This window comes from Falco biarmicus, chromosome 7 (genome assembly GCF_023638135.1).
Source record: "Falco biarmicus isolate bFalBia1 chromosome 7, bFalBia1.pri, whole genome shotgun sequence".
Lineage (NCBI taxonomy): Eukaryota > Metazoa > Chordata > Aves > Falconiformes > Falconidae > Falco > Falco biarmicus.
The window spans coordinates 46,089,666-46,113,102 of record NC_079294.1 but is presented as its reverse complement, the minus strand read 5'-3'; the positions used below and the strand labels follow the sequence as shown (position 1 = coordinate 46,113,102).

At 37.9% G+C, this 23,437-nt stretch overlaps 1 protein-coding gene across 9 annotated transcripts in view; it reads right to left on the bottom strand.

Annotated features, from left to right (window-relative positions):
• Positions 1-347: 347 nt before the first annotated feature.
• Positions 348-23,437, bottom strand: part of NIN (ninein) — a 65,538-nt gene continuing 42,448 nt past the window's right edge. For 5 of the 9 annotated variants that reach the window (XM_056346542.1, XM_056346541.1, XM_056346543.1 and 2 more), the window contains 13 exons: positions 22,485-22,610; positions 21,653-21,722; positions 20,456-20,671; positions 19,956-20,069; positions 18,742-18,864; positions 18,093-18,206; positions 17,232-17,378; positions 15,945-16,124; positions 15,259-15,408; positions 14,626-14,724; positions 11,038-11,229; positions 5,680-5,793; positions 348-4,295 (listed from right to left, as the gene is read on the bottom strand). In XM_056346542.1, the coding sequence (XP_056202517.1) occupies positions 4,086-4,295; positions 5,680-5,793; positions 11,038-11,229; positions 14,626-14,724; positions 15,259-15,408; positions 15,945-16,124; positions 17,232-17,378; positions 18,093-18,206; positions 18,742-18,864; positions 19,956-20,069; positions 20,456-20,671; positions 21,653-21,722; positions 22,485-22,610 (1,855 nt within the window). In that variant the 3' untranslated portion in view covers positions 348-4,085. Of the gene's footprint in view, positions 4,296-5,679; positions 5,794-7,955; positions 8,126-9,176; positions 9,224-11,037; positions 11,230-14,625; positions 14,725-15,258; positions 15,409-15,944; positions 16,125-17,231; positions 17,379-18,092; positions 18,207-18,741; positions 18,865-19,955; positions 20,070-20,455; positions 20,672-21,652; positions 21,723-22,484; positions 22,611-23,437 lie in introns of those variants that run through there. The other 4 variants (XM_056346545.1, XM_056346544.1, XM_056346547.1 and 1 more) reach the window with 4 other exon arrangements.

Here is a 23,437-nt window from a genome sequence, read left to right as displayed (position 1 = left end):
CCCGCCGGGACCCGCCCCCTGCCCGCAGAGTTCTCGAAGTTAAGCAGGAAAGGCACACGCCGAGAAGCCCTCGGTATTCCCGTACAAAGCTTAAAAATACTTACTCTTCGGTTGAGGGTGGGGTGTGCTTGAAAACAAGCTGTGTGTTTGCTGCCTGTCAGGTTTTTACATTTCAATCCATTTTGACTTTAATAATGTTAGAAACAACTTTTAGTAGCTGCCAAGCTGTCATAATTATAGCTTTGTGGATGCATTTGATGAATTTGCAGATGATACTTGAAGCACCTACACCTTCCGTGGGAAGATACTGAAATACTTCCATGCCGAATGAAAAACAAAGATGCCACTAGGGATCATACAGTAATTTATTTTTTTTTTCTTTTACATTCATTATAAATAACGTGTAAGTTGGTTCATCTTTCAGTTTTACATGATGTTGTAAGGACAACATACTACACCAGAACAAAACAAACTCAATAGAAAAAAATAAACAATTTTTTTCATTTATACAGCAGTCTTGTGTCATGAAGTGACAGCATCTGACACCAGACGGGAGACTTAACAGGTAAATGATGGAAAACCTGAGAGACAGTGATGTCATTTGCTAAAAGTAAACAAAAGGATTTTACTCCAGATCCAGACTGTTCCCTGCTCTATCTTACATACAATCTGGCTAAAAATCAAATACTGCAATATTTTTTTTCCCAATCAGAATTCAAAGAATTCCATTTTCCTTGTATTTAAAGTGGTAATTGGAGAATGTGCAGCAATGTACACTTTTAAATAATTCTAAATTGACAATTAGCTCTTCAACTGTGTGAATTTAATACACACAAATTTAACTTTGGGTCTCTTCCAGAACTCCCAACCAGAGATATCTATGTGCCTTTATTTTCACAGTGATTCATAAAGCAAGGGCTGAAAACATTTAAAACACCTTCTGGTAATAAAGTAGTTATTACCTTAATTGGCAAGACCTGTTGTATGAATGAGGCCTAGAAATCCAGTGACTTTCGACTGGTACAATAGCATTAAATACTTTGGTATCTTTAAAATGCCTGTACTGCATAGGAGACACATTCATGCACAAAAGACCACTAATGCTTAATAACTTACACGTTTATATGCTTATTTTCAGTAGCCTAGACTTTGTAAAACTAGCTGCTTCTCTTCTGAGCTGACACAATGAACCAATAAGCAACACGACACTCGTTTGTAAGCAGCATTACCTTTCTCTGTGTTCCCCCCATTTGCGAAGGGATTGTCCTGAATTGTCCTGTAGCAACAAAAACAGTACAGTACGGAAAGGTTCTGGAATATGTAATTACAAAAGGCACTTCTGAGAATTAATTCACACAAATATTCCAGTGAAATTGGAGTTTTGTCTAAAAACATTTCCCAAACATTTTCCTCCTTTTCCTCCTACTCTTTCCTGTGGTTAGGTTAGTTTTCTGAAGCTAAGAGTGAAAGAAAAGTAGAGCAAGGTAGGAGAAGGGTGAGAAAGAGAGAAGTCAAAGTCCCTTTTCTCTGTTTCTCCCTTTTGTTCCAACATCTGGGCTCCCTTTTTGGTACTGAGCTCTAGAAATGTCTGTATGTTTGGTTTACAACAGCCTGGTAACTAGCAGGAGATTAAAAGAACTATTTAAGTAGTCTAGCCTTTAAAACTGAGTGATGAAATTGCACAATAGTTTAAGTGAAGTACTCATTCTTTCTGTTCAGTGTTCAAACTTTGGTCACGGATGGAGCATTGGCAGTAAACCTAGTTCAAGATACGAAGTAGTATTAAAATGTGCTAGCTAGTAATATTTTTCCAAATACTGTTCATCTGAACCTCATTTACATTGTTTCCTGGAAGTATTTTGAAACTGCTGATTTCTGTAACATAGACATGGTTTTAGGGTGTGTTCAGTTACCGTATTGCGAACACACAGCCCCAGTGCCCACACATAGAGGTTTATTATAACTGATAACATTTACTGATTCATACTAAAAGAAACAAGATCTCCCTACTTCAGATTTTTAAAAGCTCTGATTTACATCAATGCAGTTCGTCAATTTGACACATTTCAAATTTGTGGAAAAAATTTTGCAGTCTCTGAAAAACAGGGTATGTAAATCCCTGAATTTGAGATTACTTAGAAAAATACCCAGTATAGGCATTTAGAATAGCAGTGAAATAATTTATAAGGACTTTGTGGTACTCCAACATGTTGTTCTTAGGTGATTTTATTTCCATTTCCACTATGTTGCTTGCATAAAGCAATGAGAGAGGAGGAGAGGAGGTCATACCCTGTATGTCTAGTCCCTCAACCCTCCAAAGTCACTAAGTAACCACGTAGACATAGATAGCATCCCCTACAGCCACATGCTAATCAGTACTGCGTGAAAGTCTTTTCCTGTAGGTTACTCCACAGCTTGTAGGCAGTATTATCCCAGTTTCTGGGGGACTTTTGGCTCATTGCAAATGCTGTCAGAATTGCCACCTTGCTAGCAGCCTTGGAGACAAAATATCTCACCATCTTCCTCTGTGTTTTCAATTCATGCATATTTAAGGAGCCCCAGTTTCAAGTACTGCCAGTACGGCCCCTTTCACCAGTTTTATTTACATTGTTCGAATGTATCTTACTGGTCTGATGGAGGCAAGGCAGTGGCAGGGCATTTAGACTATTTGCACTAATAGTTTATATACAAGCATTTCAGCATGCAAAGTCTTATTCAACTGCTTTTGTGTCGGAACCCTCTCAGTCTTGAAGGTGTTGCAGAAAGCTTGCATTTCCCCAGCTGCATCGACTGCTTAAGTAGGAGGTACCGCCTGTCATTACCAACCTTGAAGCTGTTCAACCTTCATGACTACAGCACTTCTGCATGTTGGTCTAGGAGTACTAAGGTAATATTCATCCAAATATGATTTGGTTTATCCTGCTTTTCCTAATGCATATTTATCTTCACCAATTGACATGAATCTCCACATGTACAATGTTGAAGGAAGCTAATTTAGGCTATTACTCCCTGAGTACTTCATATTCACATTGAATATGTTTCTTCACAATTAATTACAAACTTAGATTCTGTACTAGGATCTACTACTACAAAAGCCTTTCCAAATTATCACTTGGGTCAAAACGAACACTGCACTAATGACAAAGGTCCATGTTTGTGAGGCCTAATGACAGGATTTCACAAAATCATTCAAGTCCCCCTCTTCATTCTTCTACCAGTTGTTTAATAAACTCCACTGCTTTACTGAATTTACAAATTACATAAACAGAATTCACATTTCACTTCTGTTCAGTGACTCTTCCTTATATAACATTTCTACACACAAAATAATTAAGGCCTCTATAATTTTTAAGTTGTCTGGCAGCACAGCTTTAAAAAAAAAAAAAAAGTAGTAGTCTCTATTTGCCATCAGGGAAACTTCTTCAGATGAAATACTGTTACACTTAGTTGGAGGCAGTGGTCTATTTATGTATTTTTAAGAAAATCTTTTTTCTGAGCTCTGAAGAGAAACAGCCATGAAGAATAACCCAGAAGCCTAATGCATCAAGTGGAGCATATTGCTTTACAGAAACCACAACCAGTTTGCAGGACACAGACCGTATCAGGAAAGTCTTGCTTTCAATAGCAATTACACTGCTAGTGTTGAAGACTGACCTATCAATATTACTAGGTTTGGACCATGAAGTATTCCAGAAAGCCAAAAATATTTTGAAGTTTTGAATTCAGTAAGGTAAGTTTGCATTAGACCTTGGCTTCAATCTAGATAGGAATAATCGATTCAGTACAGTAAATTCAGAATTTATACTTTAAATTAAAACCAAAGTATCAAAATAAGTTAACCTAGAAAAACATACGTCTTTTTTTACACAGTGAAGATTACTTTTAGGCAAAACTTAGCAGAAAAATAGTTTGGGAATAAACAAAATTCTTCTTTTGGCAGTGTCCAGTTTGGGATTTAGCTCTGTCCTCTCCTTGGAGGCACCTGTTAACTAAAATTCATCAGTACAAAAAGGCAACACAGTGAAAAGCTGAAATATTAACATTTCAGTAAAGTGCATGGGTCTGTGGCATATTTAATGGCTTTGCTATGACCTTATCTCGGATGCTGAATTAAATGATGGGGATGCCAGGTTCTTTACTATTCTATTGAGGTTGGCAATTTTTTCTTCTAGTAAATAGTTTTTCCTTTCAGCAGTTTTCTGCCGCTGTTCTGTCATCTCCAAAGCCTTCAGCAGTTGTGCATTCTCAACATAGAGATCCTTGACCATTGCATCTGCTTTAGTGTTCTTTGAAAGCTGAATTGTGAATAGAACATTAATTACTCAGCAAATTAAAAGCAAAAAAACCCAAAACAAGCAAAACAAAATTAAAAGCAAAAACAGTGCTGGGAAAGTAGTTGAATGTGTTTATTGTAAGTGAAATATCAAAGGAAGATAACCCAGCCATTTTTTCTTATTTTCCTTTGTTAAAAACCTGTATGTTTGTGGAGTCATCATAGATACTATGAATATTTTGAAACTGGTAAGACTTTCTAAGGAGATTAGGCAGATGACAGAGGGCTTCAAATGAGTCTTGTCAGATGAGTACTGCTTTATAGCGTTTGTACTCTAAGGATAAATCTAGTTCACAATAGAATCCACAAGCCCAGTGATCCCATAGAGATACTTCCTCCAAGGTTTGGACTATCAGCACCTCCTAAAAAATTGGGGAGCATAGCCTAGCACTTGTCTACATGCTTTTGGGAACAGCCCTTTGGCAGGAGGCCCTGTCAGTATAGCACTTCCTTAACATAGAAGAGGAAACCGTACCTCAGTAGAAAACAGACATTGTTACCATATCATGCCTAAGTGCTCAAAAGCCACCTTTTCCTCCACTACTGAGGACTTCTGAAGGTGACAGACAGTAAATTCAGAATTTATACTTTAAATTAAAACCAAAGTATCAAAATAAGTTAACCTAGAAAAACATACGTCTTTTTTTACACAGTGAAGATTACTTTTAGGCAAAACTTAGCAGAAAAATAGTTTGGGAATAAACAAAATTCTTCTTTTGGCAGTGTCCAGTTTGGGATTTAGCTCTGTCCTCTCCTTGGAGGCACCTGTTAACTAAAATTCATCAGTACAAAAAGGCAACACAGTGAAAAGCTGAAATATTAACATTTCAGTAAAGTGCATGGGTCTGTGGCATATTTAATGGCTTTGCTATGACCTTATCTCGGATGCTGAATTAAATGATGGGGATGCCATCATTTGATGCCATCAAATGAAGGTGGCAAGAACAAAAACCCCAAAACCAAGTCAAGCAAGGGATGTGTTGGGGCAGGGGGCATCAAGAAATCAATCATTGTACAGTAATCCTGTCTGTCCGCCTTTTTCCTCCTTTTCTAAAAAACTTTTCCACTTAGGATACTTGGCTGGAATTTGGTGTTTGTTTCCTAACTTTAAGGGCACCAGCACACCAAACAAGCACAGCTTTTAGGAAATTAATGAGTGGTGGATTCAGTCCCCAGTTTGGAATTTTAGGAAGTTGTGGGCAAATATGCTGTACTTTAGCTCAGAGGCATTAAAATAACAAGTACCTTTAACTTTATTCTAAGCAAGAATGGCTTGGCAGCTTTTATCCACTTAGTTGTTTATGGAAGTAACAGGGATGATTTGAGGAAAGAGTAAGAATACTTACTTGTTCTTTCAGCTGATTTACTTTATCTTGGAGAAGCCTCTTCACAAGCCTTAGTTTCTGTTCAACATCCATCATACGTTCTTCCATCATTTTTAGAAGCTGCTCATGACTCCCCTGGAAAGCAACATTTACGTGAAACTCGGTTAACAAAAAACAGTTCACATTTACCAGTCTCCTTCAGTTTATACTTAAGAAAACAGCTGGCACTTCACATTTGAATCTATTTTAAAGAGTCAAATGAATTAATAAGCCATTCATGGAAATAAAATGTTATGGCAACACTTAAAGGACACTTGCAGCATTGAGCTAGTTTTCTAAGTCTAAATTACACTTGACGTTACCAGATCTAAGAAAAATTGATATAAAATTCTAAGTTCTTAGATAGATTTGGATAACTTCCTTTTCTTGTTCTTAGGTGCTGCCATATTTCTGTTGAATACAGGAAACAAAACACCAATCAAAATCTTAAGACTTTTCTAAAAATATTAAGGTGAAGTCACAAGGGCACATTTAACAGCGTAACTCTGCCACACTAAAGGCCCCTTGAAATTGAGTAATATCCTAAAAAACATAGGATACTGTTATCCCAAACTTGATTTGTTACAGGTGGGTTTTTTTTAGATTAGTTGTTGGTAACTAATGTTGCCAAATAGTAGCTCTAAAATGATTTTACTCTTTTTCTTTAGTGAGGTTAACAGAGCCTTAACTAAAAGCATAAAAACCTGAGTGTCATGAGGGTGTCTGTTACACCAACATTAGAGTGAAATTCTCCCAAATGAATTAGAAACACCAGGAACTACAGGAAAGCTTGTTTGTATTTGGGAACTTTAGACAATCAACTGCAGAGAAAAGAGATTCTTTATTTTAATGCTAGCTTGCTACTCTAATTCTAAGAGGTCATCTGAGATTAACTTTGAGAAATCCCCAAAACATAATTCGATCAAAACCAAAGTACCTTCACACACATGGAAGTGAATAAATGAAAAACTGAGGGAGGAGTGTTGTTTCAGGTAGGTAGCTGCTCATGGAAACTGCTGTAAAAAGATGCCCTTAAGGGACTGACTGAAGTCTGCTCAACTTTTTATTAGTTACACCACCAGAAACTTCTTAAGTTTGTGTATGGGGTTATATGACCATTTAGCTTGTGTAAAAATTGAAAAAAGTTACATTACAGTCTTAAAGAAAGTTGCTGTACAGTGTTGTTGGACTGGATATTTTTCTGGATTAAAAAAAGTATTATTAAACAGAATTAGCAGGGAACACTCTAGCCCAATTATCTTGAGCTATCTTTTTAAATTTGATTGGAATTCAAAACCATGGCTGACTGTTAACACTCCATAGGGTTTGCAGGAACCTTGAGTGAGTAGTTAACTGGAAGTTAAGAGTTAGGTATTGAGACCACTGTGTGATCCCTGTTTTTTGGTTTAAAGCTTATTTAAGAATGTTCTGTCTTAACTTCATATGATTTCATATTTAATGGGAGAAGCCAGCTCAAGCATTAGCTTCCAGGTCATTAGAAAGGTAGGAACAAAAAGATCTCTGAAAGCAAACAGCTGAAACTGTTCATAGTTCCAAACTAGAAAAATCATAGGCCTTAATGAGGTGTTTTGCTGACCCACTGAAGTATTAAAAACCCCCACAACCTAGTTTAATCTAGTAATCTGAGACAAAAGAAAAACCTTTAAGGAATGTTACCCAAGAAACAAGTGTGTTAATAATTCTCCCTTTTTGGGCAGAATATGCCCATGTACTATGCAAATTCTTTTCTTAAATGCAGAGGTATGTCCGCTGAAGTGAAGCTGAGTGGCTATACTTAAGTACATCCCCTATTACAAAACTTTCCCAGAAGTCCTGATATGACAATCCTCAGTATCAAAGACATTCTGTCTAAAATTTGTTCATTATGCTCATAAAGCTGAAACTATTGATACTATTAAGACAAGAGACATTCTGTTTAAAAAAAAATTTTATTTTTCATTTACATCAAAAAATGTCATCTTTCCCTGTTAAAAAGTTTATACATCTTATACAAAAATGCAGTATAAATACCCCAGATTTTCTTCAAATCTCATATAAAATTAGTACCATTTGAGAAAAATAGTCTCTTTCCACACTGAACAGCTCCACATTTTAAATAACATAAATAAACAGTATTTGTAACAAATTAAAAAAGACAGTTTATGAACTTTCACAAAATAGCTTCTAGACAAATAAATAGGAAATAACACTGTGGAGATTTTTTCTTTTTTTTTTTTCTCTCTTTTTTTTTTTTAAAAAAAAAAAGCACAAAATAATTTGATCCTCAAGTTTCTCAGCTTATGCCAGTTCGTGTGTTTGTGTGTGTTTGTCATGGTAAGGAATGAGATCATAAGCAGCCAAGCTGTCAGAGGTGCCCGATCCTCCGGTAGGAATCTGCATGCACTGCTCGCTGCTCCGGTAGCAAGGCCTAGAGAAAGAAGGCAAGTGGGATACTTCACCCTGATATCCAGATTTTCTTTTAAATATGTACGTATATTAAAGCAAACCACCAATACAAGCAAAGCAAGCAACACAAGACAAACAAAAACACACACAAAAGAAAACATGCAGAGTATCACATATTATATTCTCTAAATACTAGTATTAGCACTACATGTAGGCAATTGAGGAGATATTCAGGATGCATTTTCTAGATGTAAGGACTCTTCAGGTGGCTTATCCATGGTTTTTGAGGCATTTAAAAAGATCAGTGGCAGTGATTAACTGCAATTAGCAAAGCAATTTTCTTAGAGGAAATTATCTGCCACTATATACTTGTGTATATATATATAATCTCACAGATTGCCGAATAGCATTTGTGATAAATGTGGTCCAACTGACCTCTGAAAACTTATCTGCATTTTTATTTTAAATCTAGTTGTAAGTCTTTTCCTGAGACAGGTGAACAAGCTGTTGGTCAGAGGTGATTTGAATTTTTAAATGAAAAGCTGAAGAAAGGGGAAGTTGAGCATCTTTAAGTACTCTGAACAAAAATATTGGTTAGCAGAGGTTCTAAAACAACTTCAGAAAACGTTGGGTCACTAACAGGCTCCCAAATCTAGTTACTGAGGAAGGAATATGAGAAGAAAGTGCAGTGATTGCTACTGCGCAGCAGGCATGAGACAGCAGAAACAGTCATTTGGAATTGAGAAGAGTCCAGACAGGTTAACACAGTAGAAAAGGCTCAGGAGTTTTAATTTAGTGAAATTTGAACATATGACAGTAGCCTTTGGAGGACAGTAGCTCAAGACTGACTGTAAAATGAATGAGAACACAGGCCACCACTGCCATGATCAAAAAAGCAATGAAAATTGCAAAGCATGATGAACACAAACTCCAAAAAGGAGGGGGATAACTTTGGATACCTTATTACACAGAAGAACTCAGGATCTAAGAAAGCTGCAAAGTGCAAAGCAGCAGCAGCAAAACTAGGTGATTAAGGTTACACAGAAAGCACGGAGATAACCTGACGTACTCACTGGTGAAAAGATGATGAAGAGGGATTAGGATGCAATTTTTCAAGATGCTAAAGGGGACATTAAAATGGACATAAGCTCAACTAAATGTTAACCCTAAGAATCAGGATGACTAAGAAAAAAATCAACAGTGAGAATTAAAGCAAGATGTGCTTACAGAAACATCAAAATTCAGACAAACTGAAACAAATTTGGCCTTGTCTACAGTTGTAGAATGCACGTGTTTAATAATGATTTTAGCAAGTTATCTAGTAAAGCCCATAAAAAAAAAAAGCCATAGAAGATGTTATAAACACTTGAAGCAAAAAACTCCAAACACCACAAACCTAATAAAGTGCATTAGTGCATTGACAGCAAATATTTGCAAAGCCTCTCCAAGTATTTTTAATTTCATTAAGCTTTGCAGAATAAAAGCTTTTACAGGAAATGTACAAGTGATTTACCTGTAGAACTACAAGTTGCAGGATATGACTAGTTTGCAAATTGTTTCTCAGGCTTTCAAAGGCAAAATGACAAAGTCATCACTCCTAATGCAATACACAGCACACTCATTTGTAGATGATACTGCTGTAATATGGCTTTTATTGATTTCAAAATTAAACTGTATGCTCTACTTTCCACTTTACAGGACCAAGTACATTAGCCTGTGGTAATGCACTTCTATTGGGACTCAGCTGAAAGAAAGAGAACCTTACAATTGATTTATTTTTACTTATATTATTTGCTGTTAACTTCTTTTGAGGGTAGGGATTTTGATTTTTTTGCCTTTCTTAAAAGAATTTTTAGTCCAAGTTTCAGAAGCTTAGAAACTATTACTGCATATACTCTCTCCATAATACCTTTATTCCAGAATACCCCGTTAACATGTTCAGAGATTTTTGAGCTTCAAAGTTGTTTTTTTTAAAAACATGACTGCAATTTCAGTTTAAAATGTAAAGGTGTGGTGGTGGTGGTTTTTTTTCTAACAGATTAATAGAAGTGTTAGTATTTTATCTAAGTTATTTAGAGCTTTGTATTTTCTCATAAGATCAAGTTGCAATATTATTTTAAGGCCTATGGCCTGAGCCATAGCTTTACAGATTTAGAGATCTGGTTACTTTTTGAAACAGAGTGTCATTTGGCAAGCCTAGTCCCCAAGCTTAATTTTTATATGGGAGATGCAAACTTTTCTACCTATTGCCTTTAATTCAGTTTTACATGTTAAAACCCCCAAAAAACACTAAGAATGACTCTGCCCAATAAGTGCAGTAGATGTCATCTTCCTGTGAATTAAGATATTTTATTCTTTTTGATCCTCAGAATTGCCAATGTTGAAGTTTCTATGTAACAGTAATGGTGTTCTCCAGTGTCTTGCCTTATGGCCAAATAAAGATAGGCTGACCTTAGAAAAAAAGATTAAGTTGCTTGTATTCTGCTCTGCTACAGCTGACAGAACTCTGTATGACAGCAACAGCCCAAACTAGTATTTTGTGTGTGATGGGTATGTGCTTGTGCAATATGTGGTGTAGTGTATTCTTTAAAACAATGATTCCAGACATAGACATTAGGTAAAGAAAACAAAACCAAAAAACCCCCCCACCCTATAAACACTTACTGCACATTGATCAGAAGGAGAAAAGCCAGTTGAATGTGGATGGGGGTGTTTTTTATTTCAAAAGATTAAGATGACTTCAGAATTAAGCGATGGCTCAAGCTATATATGCTAAATAACAGAGGTTTTGTATATATCTTTGATAGAATGAATTTTAATTTTCATTTTTGAACTGGCATAAACAGAGAATGGATCTCATCAGAATTGAAAAACCAAGAAAACTAACCAGGTACCCTTTTAAAGTTGTAACCTGCAGAGTAATGAGAGCTTTACCTGTTGCATGTTTGTTTCAGAGGGTCTACTTTCAAGTTCTTCCTGAAGACGTTGACTCCTCCTCTCTGCTTGTAGGAGCTGGTGTTGGAGCTGCAGGAACTGTTCCTTGGGCACCATTGCACAGCCTTGCTGCTGGAGCTCCCGGGAGTGTGGAGGCTGGCTAAGCATCACACTGCCGCTTGAGTGGAGCATCTGAAGACCAAAGGACATCAACCGTCAGGAGAAAGCAGCACTGCTGTTCACACAAGGTATCTGTCAGCAATGTGCTAGACATCAGGTTACTCTTGAACAATTTCTTGTATGCAAGAGAAACTAGCCTGAACTTGGTAACGCAAACTAGACAGCTTTTACCTTTCCAGTGGAAAAAAGATGCATCTTTACATGCAGTTCTGAAGTCTAAAGGAATCCAAGGATCGATTCATATTTTCAGACCTAAATTACAAAATCATTGCATTTCTGATTAAATCCTATCAGTTAAATGGGCCTGTTATGAGGTTTAACTTCATGGTCTTTTTTAATTTTAACCTTGATCTTAGCAGCTTTTCTAAAAATACTATCCACTTACAAATAAAAGCACTAGCACAAGACAGGCTTAAGCTGTCCACCAGTGCCAATTATTTCTAGTCTTTAATCTAATCTAAGATGGAGAGATAACATTCTCAAAAACAAAACAAATTTTCGGTGTAATGTGTGATGACTTAATTTGATGCCAGCTGCTGCTATATTACATTCAGAATTCAGTATTTAGAATCCCATCTATCTTTCCTTGCGTTCACTACTACACTAGAAATTTTAACACATTTTACAATTTTAATTTCAAGACACGCCACAAGCAGAGTTTGATGGCAAGTCTGGAGTCCTCCCAAGTGTCTGTGCTGCATGAGCAAAGGTACACTCAGAGAGGCCCTTGACATATGGATACATGATACATTTGGAATTAAACTACCTCAGATTGCATGTCTTGCTTTCATCTCACATCATGGGATGCTGCTCCCAAGCAATGCCATGACAGTTAGTGGATGAAGGTGGCTAGAAGAGAGGCATTTCTGGTGTTGCCTTACTACAGAAGCATTGCATCCACAATAGCCCAAGTTAGATAAACTGGCCCAGCATTAGACGAACTTTCAGTCAATATTAAAAGCCAAGATAGCCACGTGAAACAATTTAACATTTTTCTAGACTAAAGTAAAATCCAGGTAAGACTAGCTCGCAGTTGTAATAGTTGATAATACTAAAAAAAAGGACCAGGACTGTACAGTAAACCCCCTGATGTTCAAAGATGACTTGCAGCTTGAATGTAGGAAGAAAGTATTAATCTGATACAAAAAGGACCCCAGCTGACCACATCATAAAATTCTCACCTCTTATCTCAAAACCATTATTCTGTTCCCTTAGGAAAAGGCATATAAGATTGTGTTAGTGGTTTTAATTTTCCTTTCACAAATGGTAGAATTAAGGCCTCAATTCATAATCATATTTCAGTTACTGAGCTCATTTATAATATAAACTGTAAGCATTTTTCATAATGGTGCAGCTCTTCTGGCCATGTTAATATAGGTACATCTCTGCTGGTCCAGGTAAACAGAAAATAGATTCGTAAGTACTTTAAAATAAAACTATTTGTAGTTCAAGCTGTCAGGAGGTTCCCTTGAATCAACTAGTCTGTAAAGGAGCTATTTTTTCACTGACAATATAAACAGTGAAAACAATGAAATTTTGATGGAATTTGTTTAGAGTTTCATGTAACATTGTGAAGCATGTGAGATCTAATGAAGGGGCTGAAGAAACTGTCAACGTTAACAGCATCTTAAAATTAAATACCAATTGCGTGGCTAACTAGAACAATATAGTTGTGCTGTATTCATCTTTGGAAGAAAGTGGAACAATAATGAACCTGCTAAAACTATTAGGGGTGATAGCGTGATCACGGATCAGTTAAAATATTAAGGAAACATATGACAGTCTGGTGAAAAAGCATGCAGATATCAGAGGTAAATATGCAAACACCTTCAAGCCTCACGGTCAGCGGTTTCAAAGGAAAGGGTTGAGCCACTTTTCATTTTGTTATAATCATTTAATTCTTTTGAATGTAATTGGTTATTTCTCTCCATTTTCATGGCAATGCTTGGTGTACAGTATCAAATTGCACGATACACTAACCACAGAGAAGTTAGTGCAGCTGTCGAAGTTAAAATCTACATAAAAATGAATAGTGGCTTCTTTACTTAAAAGATGCATGGAATAATAATAATAAAAAAAAATAACTATAAAAAAGAAATGTTTTCTCCATGCTGTGGTAGTACATTGAAAATGATTGCTCTACCTTCGCACACTATTTCAGAAAGAGAACTGCACCCTTCTCTGCTAGTTCCAACCACTGAGTTCTAGACAGGTTAGCCATGAACAAAAGGAGAACAGGTACAAAAGAGAAAGTTAGAAGTCATAAAGCACTAAGTGAATGTTACACACACCTGCTGGGAAAATGTTATCAGGAGTAACAGAAGCCCGGCATGTTTGAAATACAAATTTTAGGAAAAAACACTATTCCATGCTTGATGTTTATACCAAAGCATTTAACAGTGTTTGGAATTTTCCCAAACCTTAATTAAGACTATATAAACAAAAGCACAGGGCATATAAACAGTCTTTTCAATAACTTGTCAAAATCTCATCTTTTCTAATTAAGTTTTTTTACAGTTTTACAGGTAATTACATGGTATGTTCAAACGCCTCCCATTTGCTCTTTTGATGAAAAACATGAAGCCTTTTAATAAACAGTGGTGTAAAAGCCTCACGTAGAAGACACTTTGATTTATGGAACAAGTCAAAAATGTGTTTTGTTGAGTTTTTTTAGTAATATGTTTTAAACTCAAATTTAAAACATCAAGTTTAGGCAGGACTGCTGAGAGACAACTTGGAGATCTAGCCTGACTTTAAGGGATACACCAACTTCACATAGTTGAAGCTTGTCCGTTCTTGTAACCAAGGGCACCTAAGAATTACGGAGTTTTCTTAACATCCAGCGTGATTTGTCTCCAGCAGTACTGAACAAACTTCCACATTTACAGCAGCCTTTGGAAGAATTTCAACTGAAGTTTTCACTCATGCCTTTAGATTAACAGCAAGTAGTGGAAATTGTTAGTCTATCACCATCTAGATAAAACAGCAAGGCTTAAATTCAGCAAATTGTTCCCATAGTAACTAAGGACAGGTTTCTACACTAAAAGCAGCATTGCACAAATATTAGTTAGGAAACTTGAGGTTACACGCTTTAAAAAGAAAGAGGAAAGTGTCAGCCTTGCTTCAAGCACAGAAACAAATTTCTTCGCTATTTGATTTTATATCTGAAGCCTTACATGAATGACGATAAATCACAACATGCTTCAGAGAGGCAAGTTTGCCACACTAACATCTTGATCATGAAAGATGAGATTAGGCATTAGGGGAGACCAATTCTAATTTCAATTAATTCCCTCTGTTCCTACACATCTAGAAGCTGTTTTTAAATAAATTAATAGATTCAGCAGGAAGTGAGATAGTAATAAAGCCCCACACTATTCAGTACAGTCAACACTGATGGAAAAGTACCTCCATTAACTGATCATCCAGTTTGACTTGCTTTTTTCTTAGCCCATCATTTTCTGAGCTGGTTTCCAGTTCACGTTCAAGAGAATTCATCTGACTGATCTATTAAAGACAAGAAGTTTCCTTAGAAAGGTAGTAGTTTCTTATTTTATCCATTTTCTTTTCCCCTGCAATGTGCAAGTCACAAATCATTGCACATCAAGACAATTCAAGATTAAGAGACATAAGTATTTTTGGATAAGTGTAATGCTTTGCTAAAAGTGATGTCTAAGACAATGTTATACAGCATCTCTGACAAGTTTCAAAGAATAAGCAGGGTTTAACCCAAAAGCGGTAATGCTACTGTGTAAGCACTGTGTATTGCAGAGCACTTGAGCAGCCTGCGTTTTGTTTATGGTTCCCATGTTTTACCACTGGAACTGTTTGTGCTGACTAAAAGTCCTGCAACACATCGGCATGGAGTCCCACCCTGCATGCTCTGCAAAAGCACAGAAGATTCTCAGCTCCCTGGGACAGGGTTTCATAAGAGACAAAGAGCGCAAAGCTCGGAGTAAAAGAAAAATCACAGCTTACTACATTAGCTCTTAGAGATGGAAAATACTGCATTGAGTCACATATTTACCATCTAAAACTAACCTTCCTGTTTGCAGATGACAACTCCTTCTGAAGCTGTTCACACTCTCTCTTCAAGCTTAATTTCTCTTGCTCTATGGCTTTGACAATACCCAACTGGCTTTGATGCTTTTGGTGCTTTAGGGAAAGGATAGTAGATTCCAGCTGTCGCATCTAAAGAGACCAGAGATGAAAAAATGTGGAAAGATGTTCCAGACAATTCAAACAAATCAAAGTGCATCTACTTCACTTAAAATACCAAGTACCAATCTATTTTGGACTCATAACAGATTCTGGGTTATTTTTGACATTTTAGCTTTTTAGCAAGAAGGACATCATATTGTCCTTCTTGCCCTTCCTCCTGCCCATAATCTGCCTAATACCGTAAGCCAAGAAATTGCACATGAAGGATGCTAGGAATATTACAAACTTCTTTAAGAAAGGCATTAACTGAAAGTCAGACCAGAACCTTAGACACAAGTTAGCAGGATCTTCTTTTGAAGAAGAGCTGTTTGAAACATCACGAGTGTCTACCTATTCGGTGCAGACAATGGAACACTACTCCATTATGCATTCTTTCTGCAAACCTTTCTATTCAAAACTAAGGAACAATATTCCTTTCCTGTATCACCTATTGCAAAAGAAGAATCATCAAGTTTTGCCTAGCATGCGGGGACCACCTCTGTGATCTGTCATCTTGGTCAGGTTACCTTCTCCCTGGAGTGAGTCAGGTCTGTTTTAGTGCTCTGCACTTCTCTCTGCAGCCTCTCATTCTCCTGCCTGAGCAGCTGCTGCTCCTGTTTTGTCAGCTGGTCCAGTTCATCCCAGTGTATTTGCCTCTGTTGGTCCTGCAGCCCTGAGGAAGGCACAGCCAGTTCTAGAACCCGATTCTTAAGAGACAGAATTGTAGGGTTAGGCCTTAAACAAAGAAGCAGATATTTTCTCTATTCAGGTGGGCTTTAAGTAGGCTTTCAGTAATTGCAGACTCTAAAGTTGCAGGATTCCCATCTTCCTCACAGCTTACACACTTTTCCCCTAAGAAACCCAATGTGCTAATCACAGTGCAAACCCAAAGTGTTTCCCTTTGCTCAAATCATAGATAATAGCTGTGCACTAGAATGGTTGATAGGAGTGCACAGAGTTCAACAACACAAAAAAAAAGCAATTTGTGCTACATTTCAGAGCCCCATCAGGCAAGTAATAAACCCAGTATTATATATTATTCGGTAATAGCTGTAATTTAGTTTCTGTTGTACAATTCTGAAACAGCCTCTTTTCCATGTGGACATTAAATATTCCTTAATTACATGGCAAACAAGCCAAATTACTAACTGAATTCATAATACCAATCCCAAGACTGCTGGCTACAACCTCCTTCAGTTACAGTTCCTCATCAGTTAAGAGAGGCTGATTATAATACTGTGCCTTTCAAAACCAAGTTTGAGTGAAAATTAGATCCCGTCAATTACTCGTTTGATTGTTAATATGTTTATAGTTTTGATAGGTGGAAATTCATATATTGTCCAGAGATATATTTTTCCCCCCCCCAAAGATTTCTTTCAGGGAAGAATGGAAACTCAGGAGATGGGCTGATCATCATCTGTCCTTATGTTCAAAACTTACAAGTTTTTTTAAAAGAAGTTTAAAATCTGCACATTATATACAATCCAACAAGACTAATTATAGTTAACCGTTTTAAAATGGAAAACTACTGAATACAGAAAACATCATTCAAATAGGGCTTTTTCTTGTACCCACCTCCTCTCAGATTTTTTAAATTATGAGCTTTATCACTTGTTTAAAAAAAAATAAATCAATAGTTGCATAACTCAGAGTCTACTTGCTCAAGCCTGCCACATATTTGTGTCCTTTTAGTGGACAGGCAAACGTAAAGAAATAAGTTGGCTACAGTGTCAGGCTAGAGCAGAGCAGCAGCTTGTGTCTGTAAACCCTGGCATGCAAAGTTGACTGACTTTGAGGCACCTGAAGTCCATTACCTTTTCATTGGCATTCTGCAGTTGCTTGTGCAAAGACATCACTTCTTGTTTAAGAGTTTCCTTCTCCTGTTGTGTCACCCGTAAGTCTGATTTTAGTCGGGACATTTGAAGGTTGGTATTTTGCAGCGTTTCATCTAAACTCTGAACCTGTAACGAGCAGGAACACAGCTTGGCATTTACTGGACCAAGATTTCTCATAACCTTGGTCTCCTAGGATGTGTATGCACCACCTATCACACATACTTAGGATCTCTGATGGAAGGAGTGAAGAAGTTATAATGCTGACAGCCCGCTTCAAAAGTGCTAAATGATTTTCTGACTGGCTGTTCCATATCAGTAGCCATCCTCTTTGAATACAGCCACAATACTACATTCAACAGACATCTTCCAGCCCCAAATATTTATTGTGATATGCCAGGAAAAGAAGATTTCTCTTGAATTATTTATTCTTCCTGGCAGCCCATGGCCAACGAGAAATCCCAAGTGAGATCAGCCAAGCAGAGAGACATTTGTTCCCCTCCCCTGCTTGGCAAGGGACAAGCCACTGCCAGAAGAGCAGGGAGCAGAGTTCCTGAAGTATTTTAGGAATAATTGGGCAGAATGAGTTGGCAAAAGTAACTTGGCCATAGACGCAAAACATGGCTTTTTCTCAGGGAAAAAAATCCCTCATTGCATTTAACAAGTTTCCTCTTGTCCTTTAAGAGCATCACTTTGAAAGACCATCAAAGCAGCCATTCTTAGCTGCATGACATCTTTGCATCCATTAGAGGAGGGCTGCTTTTAGTGAGAAAAAAAAAGCACTACAAGAGATTACAAAAATGCTTTTGATCTAGGGCTATAACAAAAAAATCACTATTATACCTTTTCTTGTGAAACGGTGAGCTGTGTTTTCAGTGTCTGACTCTGCTGTTCCCAGGACTTCTGCTCTTGCTTCAAGCTGCCAATTGCATTCTCTAAGCAGCTTACTTTAGCTACCTGAAATAAGATTACATCTGTAAGCCTGACTCATTCAGGATTTTAACTCAATTTGACTTTGAGAGTTAAGCTAGAGGGAGTTACAGCTATGCAAAGAAAACACGGGAGGGCAAAAAACCCCCTCAGCTCCCAGCCTGAATCTCTACACAACGAGATCATTATTTACAGTGCGCATGCTAGTTACACTGCTTGAGTTCAGAGTTACAAGATGTAAGGCTGCAATAAAAGTGCAAGAACACTGTCTTCCTTGTCCTGCTGCAATGTTTATATCCAGGCCCCTGTTCCTTGCAATGTTTGGAATTTTCTACATAATCAAATTACAGTAAAGCTGTGCTCCAGAATTTAAGCTTTCTCTTTAAGACCAGCTAGGAAAAAAAAAGGCAGGCAATTAAGCTTTTATCTGGCTTGAAGGTAAAAAACAAACAAAAAAAAATCCAAAGTCGTTTTACAGGTTAGGGTGATACAGATAACGATATAAGAATTTTAACAGCCCGTTACAGCATGTAAGTAGTGATGTGGGTTTGCAGTTTTTTACCTTATCAATACATCTGTTTAATTCCTCGCTCAGGGCTTCTTTTTCTTTCTGCAGCTTTTCATTTTTAGTAATTAAGCTCGAAACTTCATTTTGAAGGTCAGAGAGTTCAGGGCAACTGGACAGCTGTGGAAAACAAACCCCTCAGTTGCATTTCTGTGCTGTTGCAGAATTTTTTTTATGCAAGTATTACACAAAGCTTTCTCTTCTCTGGGCCAATCATCCCACTCCAGAGAGAATGGAAGAGAGAAAAGCATACTCTAACTCAGTATGAATGATCATTTGAGCATCATTCATCTATCGGAGGCATCCTTCCTACAACAGCAGCGCTAAGGATTCCTAATTGCCCTGTGATCCCTCGGATTTGCTTTAGGGCTAGTCTTTCTCTGCCCCTTCCATGAAAGGGGAAAAAATACTGTACTGCTGACTTCTGATCCTTTTCCCATTTGACACAGTGCTTTAGCTTAACACTCTGCCTTGTGCTGTGCTGTTCTGTCTTTGCTCAATCTTCTGTCTTTAATTACACTCAATCCACAATCTGCTCTTTACTGAACAGGCCTCATCTGCTTTTGCTTTTTAAGACCATTATCTATTCTAAGCACTGGGTGCATCAAATGAATGCCTTAGAGAGTAAAGAAAATTACTTTGTGGAGCCCTAATCAGGAGAGCTAACTCATTTGTAGCCTATTCATTATCTGTGTTTATTAGCATATATTTACAGCCAATTGAACCATGCTTATACAGGTGATAACCAAGCCCAGGAAATTACCCTCAGAAGTTGGGAGATGAAGTCTCCAGATGGGTTTAGCAATAGGAATTCTCTCTGAAAGGATATGCTGGAAGAGTCCAGTCCTTAAAAATTGAGCTGTATGGGTATCACTAGTTACACAGGGAAGTGTTCCCCTTCCTATCCTGTCTGCACAAACTAGAAAAGCCCTGTCTATTCCTTGATTAGAGCTTTAAATCATTGTCTTTATTTTCAAAGCCTGTCTTTGTAGACCCATTACTCTGGAAGATCTTTTGCCAAAGGCAATGTGAAACCAACTGTATTTAAACAGCTGTGCACTGTACCCAGGGACTGCTTCAAGAGGATTTATATTCTCTTGCTGTTATGACCATTCTTTAAAGAAATTAACTATTTCCAACTTGGGCAAGAGAGTAGGGCACATTAAGGGACAGCCAGCATTATCTGATAGCACTCAAATAGGATGCCATACTTGTTTTGTCTTCTCTAGTTCCTGCTTGAGGATGTGGTTCTCCTGCTCCAATATATGAGCTTGGACCTTCATTTTTGACAGCTCCACCTCCAAGGAAGACACCATATTGGATGACTGCAAAAAGTAAAAGACTCAGGTTTCAACTTGAGACATGCCGAGTAACAAAGGTTAACCAGAGGATGCTGCAGCCAGTCACATGGGTTAGAACTGGGATGGCACTGGACAGAACAGAGCAGACATGCTGGAAAATTCAGGTAAATACTTATCATCGCTTGGCTCCATTTCAAGAAAAATCTGCACACTTCTACCTGCCTGCTTTTGGCTGCTCTCATGCTTTCATTCCACCCCCGCTGCCGCACACACCTATGTTTCTGGCTAATACTTGGGAAATTTCAGCTTTGAAGGCTCAAGCACAGCTCAAAGACATGCTAATTCCATAGCACCTCTGCATTCCTAAAAGTTCAGTTGTTTCTACCATTAGAAACAGTGTAATCTCATACCTTTACTTTGGAGTTTTCCAGTTCCTCTTTCAGTACCAGTCTCTCCTTTTCCCATTCTTCCAGGGTACACTTTCCTGCTTCCCTTTCCTTTTGCTTGAGCACCCTTGCCAGCTGTTGATTAAGATCCTGCACATCTGCTTGATTTTTGGAGTTCCTCTGGCTAAGTTCTGTATTTTCGGAGTCCAGCTGCTGGTTTCTGGTCTTCAGGTCTGCTACCTGAATCAGGACAGCAGTGTCAGTTATTCCCAGTGTAAAAGCAGTCATGAGACTTTTAAGAACGTTTCCTTTCTATTAAGATGATTAAAAGAACTGACAAGCATCACTCCCGCACCACAGTGTCTCTGAACGGTGGGGCAGAGCTGCTGTTAACTGTATTCTAAGTAATAGTCACGACCCCAGTAGCATTGCCTGCTTTATTTCCCTATAGCTGTTTAACTTGCTCCATGCCCTAATTTTAGGCCAAATCAAGTGGAATCATATTTAGGAGTAAGAATCCTCCTGATGACCTGTTGCATGCACGGTCAGCCCCAGAAGCTGTTAAATTCTCATAAATAGCCTTAATTATATCAGTTATGATATCAGTCATCTGGCACACCACTCTGTTCCTCCTTCCCTTTGCCACGCTGATGTGTATTTTGAGGGGCGTGCTGGTGACGTAGTAGATTGTTCTGAGCAAGTAGTATTGCTTGGTAAAATTCTAAGAGGGACATGAATCTAAGAGCTACTTAAACCTTCTACTGTGCCTAGCATAACAAACCACCCTTAAAATAAAAGTAGCAGTCTCATGGATACAAGCAAAGGGTCACAGCTGGTAGAATTCCTAGACCCAGCCAGCTGGGAAATAAGAGGCTGAGTCACATAACCCCTATTTCCCATGGGCTAGCTGCAGAGCATTACCCGTAAAGAGTACAAAAGAAATATTTTAACTTTATATTTCTATTAAATAAACTTTCCAAGTTGACTATGGAAAGCGCTCTCGAGTTTGTAAACCAGATAGTTACAGTAGCATTGGTGTAGATCCTGTCTTCTGAGCATGTCAAACAAGCCTTCTGTCAATCCCAAAGACTTAATGAGAACCGTTGTCAAAACGTTTAAGGTATATAATGGTAATTTTCTACTGCCTTTGCATCCACCTAAGGAACAGCTTTTATACAGTGATGATTTCTACAGAGAAGGTTATGGGCTCAGGCCGTGTACCTGCTTTTTCAGGTTGTCAACCATCTTCTGTATAGCCACTTTTTCCTTTCTCACAGCCTCTATCTTTTGCCTAAGGAAAAATGAAAACTTGTTAACATTAGAGTCACTTGTTGATACAAACACCTACAAGAATGGGCTGATTTTTGACTTCTCCAGAAATGGTAATTCTGGCTATTTATATATTGCTTAGCATCACTGCTTTGCACAAGCTTGGCAAGTGCTCAATTTATAGAATCATAGAATCAGAGTCATTTAGGTTGCAAAAGACCCTTCAGATCATCAAGTCCAGCTGTTAACTTAGTACTGCCAAGCCCACCACTAAATTATGTCCCTAAGCGCCACATCTTCCTCAAGGTACCCCACACAGGTTTTTTTCTAGAAGGGAAGAATACTCCCAGGATCGTCGATGGTTACCTACTTGCAAAAGACTTGCAAATCACTGAAATACTGTCACGCTGTACCTCTTTCTGCCTTTTCTAAGGCTACACCAGCCCAACAAGCTCTGCCTTTGCTGAAGCATGAATAATTGCATCAGGTCATCTCATAAGTAGGTCCTGTGTTTGTATGTGTTACTGGGTCATCTGAACTCCTGCAGTTAAACCCCTGCTTTGGCTCTTGGAATGGGCAGGTCAAGCTAGGGCAGCTTAAAAGGACAAGGAATAGACCATCAGCCAGCTGGATTTCCAGTGGCACCACAAAATAAGCCCATTTCAAAGTTTGTAGAGTATTTAACAAATGAAGGAGCTTTCAGAGAAGGGACATAACCATCAGGTGTGCACAATGGCGAGAGCCTGAAGGCATACACATGGTACATGCACCGTTGAATTCTTACCGCATTTCTTCTCGGGATCCATTTAGCTCCCTCAGTTTCAGGCTGGAAGCACTACCCTCCTCATTTAATAAAGTCACTTCATTTTTCAGAATGGCATTTTCTTCTCTGAGCTTTTCAGCTTCACATCTGTGGCAGAGAGATGAGACAAGTGAAAACTGTTTCTGTAGATCACCTAGGCCCACAGGGAAAAAAATAGCTAAAAGCCTAAGCTACCTGTAATACTAAAAACCAAAGCTATGATTGACTTATTTTATGTATGAATGGTATATGGATTTCACATTTCATTTACTAAAAGTGCTCCCCAGATTGCTGAAAAACGGGCTTTTTGTGCATGTTTTTGTACAGCTAAGTTAGTTAAAATCTAAGATCCCTAGTAAAACTTTCACACTAGTATTGTACTATACCTTTCAGTCCTTAAGTTACAAATAACAGAACTTTAAACAGCTTAACACCACAATATGCAGATTCCTAGGTAAGCAAGCTGTTTCCCCAGCTGTTTCTGGAGTCCAACATGCTGGGAGAGGCAGCATGGGAACAGCAGTGTTGGGAAGTGCCTTTTCTGTCCTGAGGTGACCGTAGAAAAATAACTTAGCCATGGTGTAATGCCTGAAAGAACAATTTCCTGCAGGAAGCTGGTGCTGAACAATAATTAAGCCACTTGCAGTCACTTTATGACCTCCAAAAAATCCTTGCTGAAATACAACAGTTAAAAACAAGTAGGTAAAACCTATTATATTCTCTGTGTTATAGTGGTATTTACCATATCACACACCTGATGGATTCCTAACCCTAAAGTGCTCCTGATGGGAAAAAAAGTTACTGTAATTCTCCGGTATTAACTTAAATATTGAGAAAAATAGAAATGCTTTTAGCATTCCAAGTAACGTTCAGTACTAGAAGAGAGCAAACCGAGTGAAGAAGTGATATTAGTAAAAGCTAAAAGCATTCTGGAA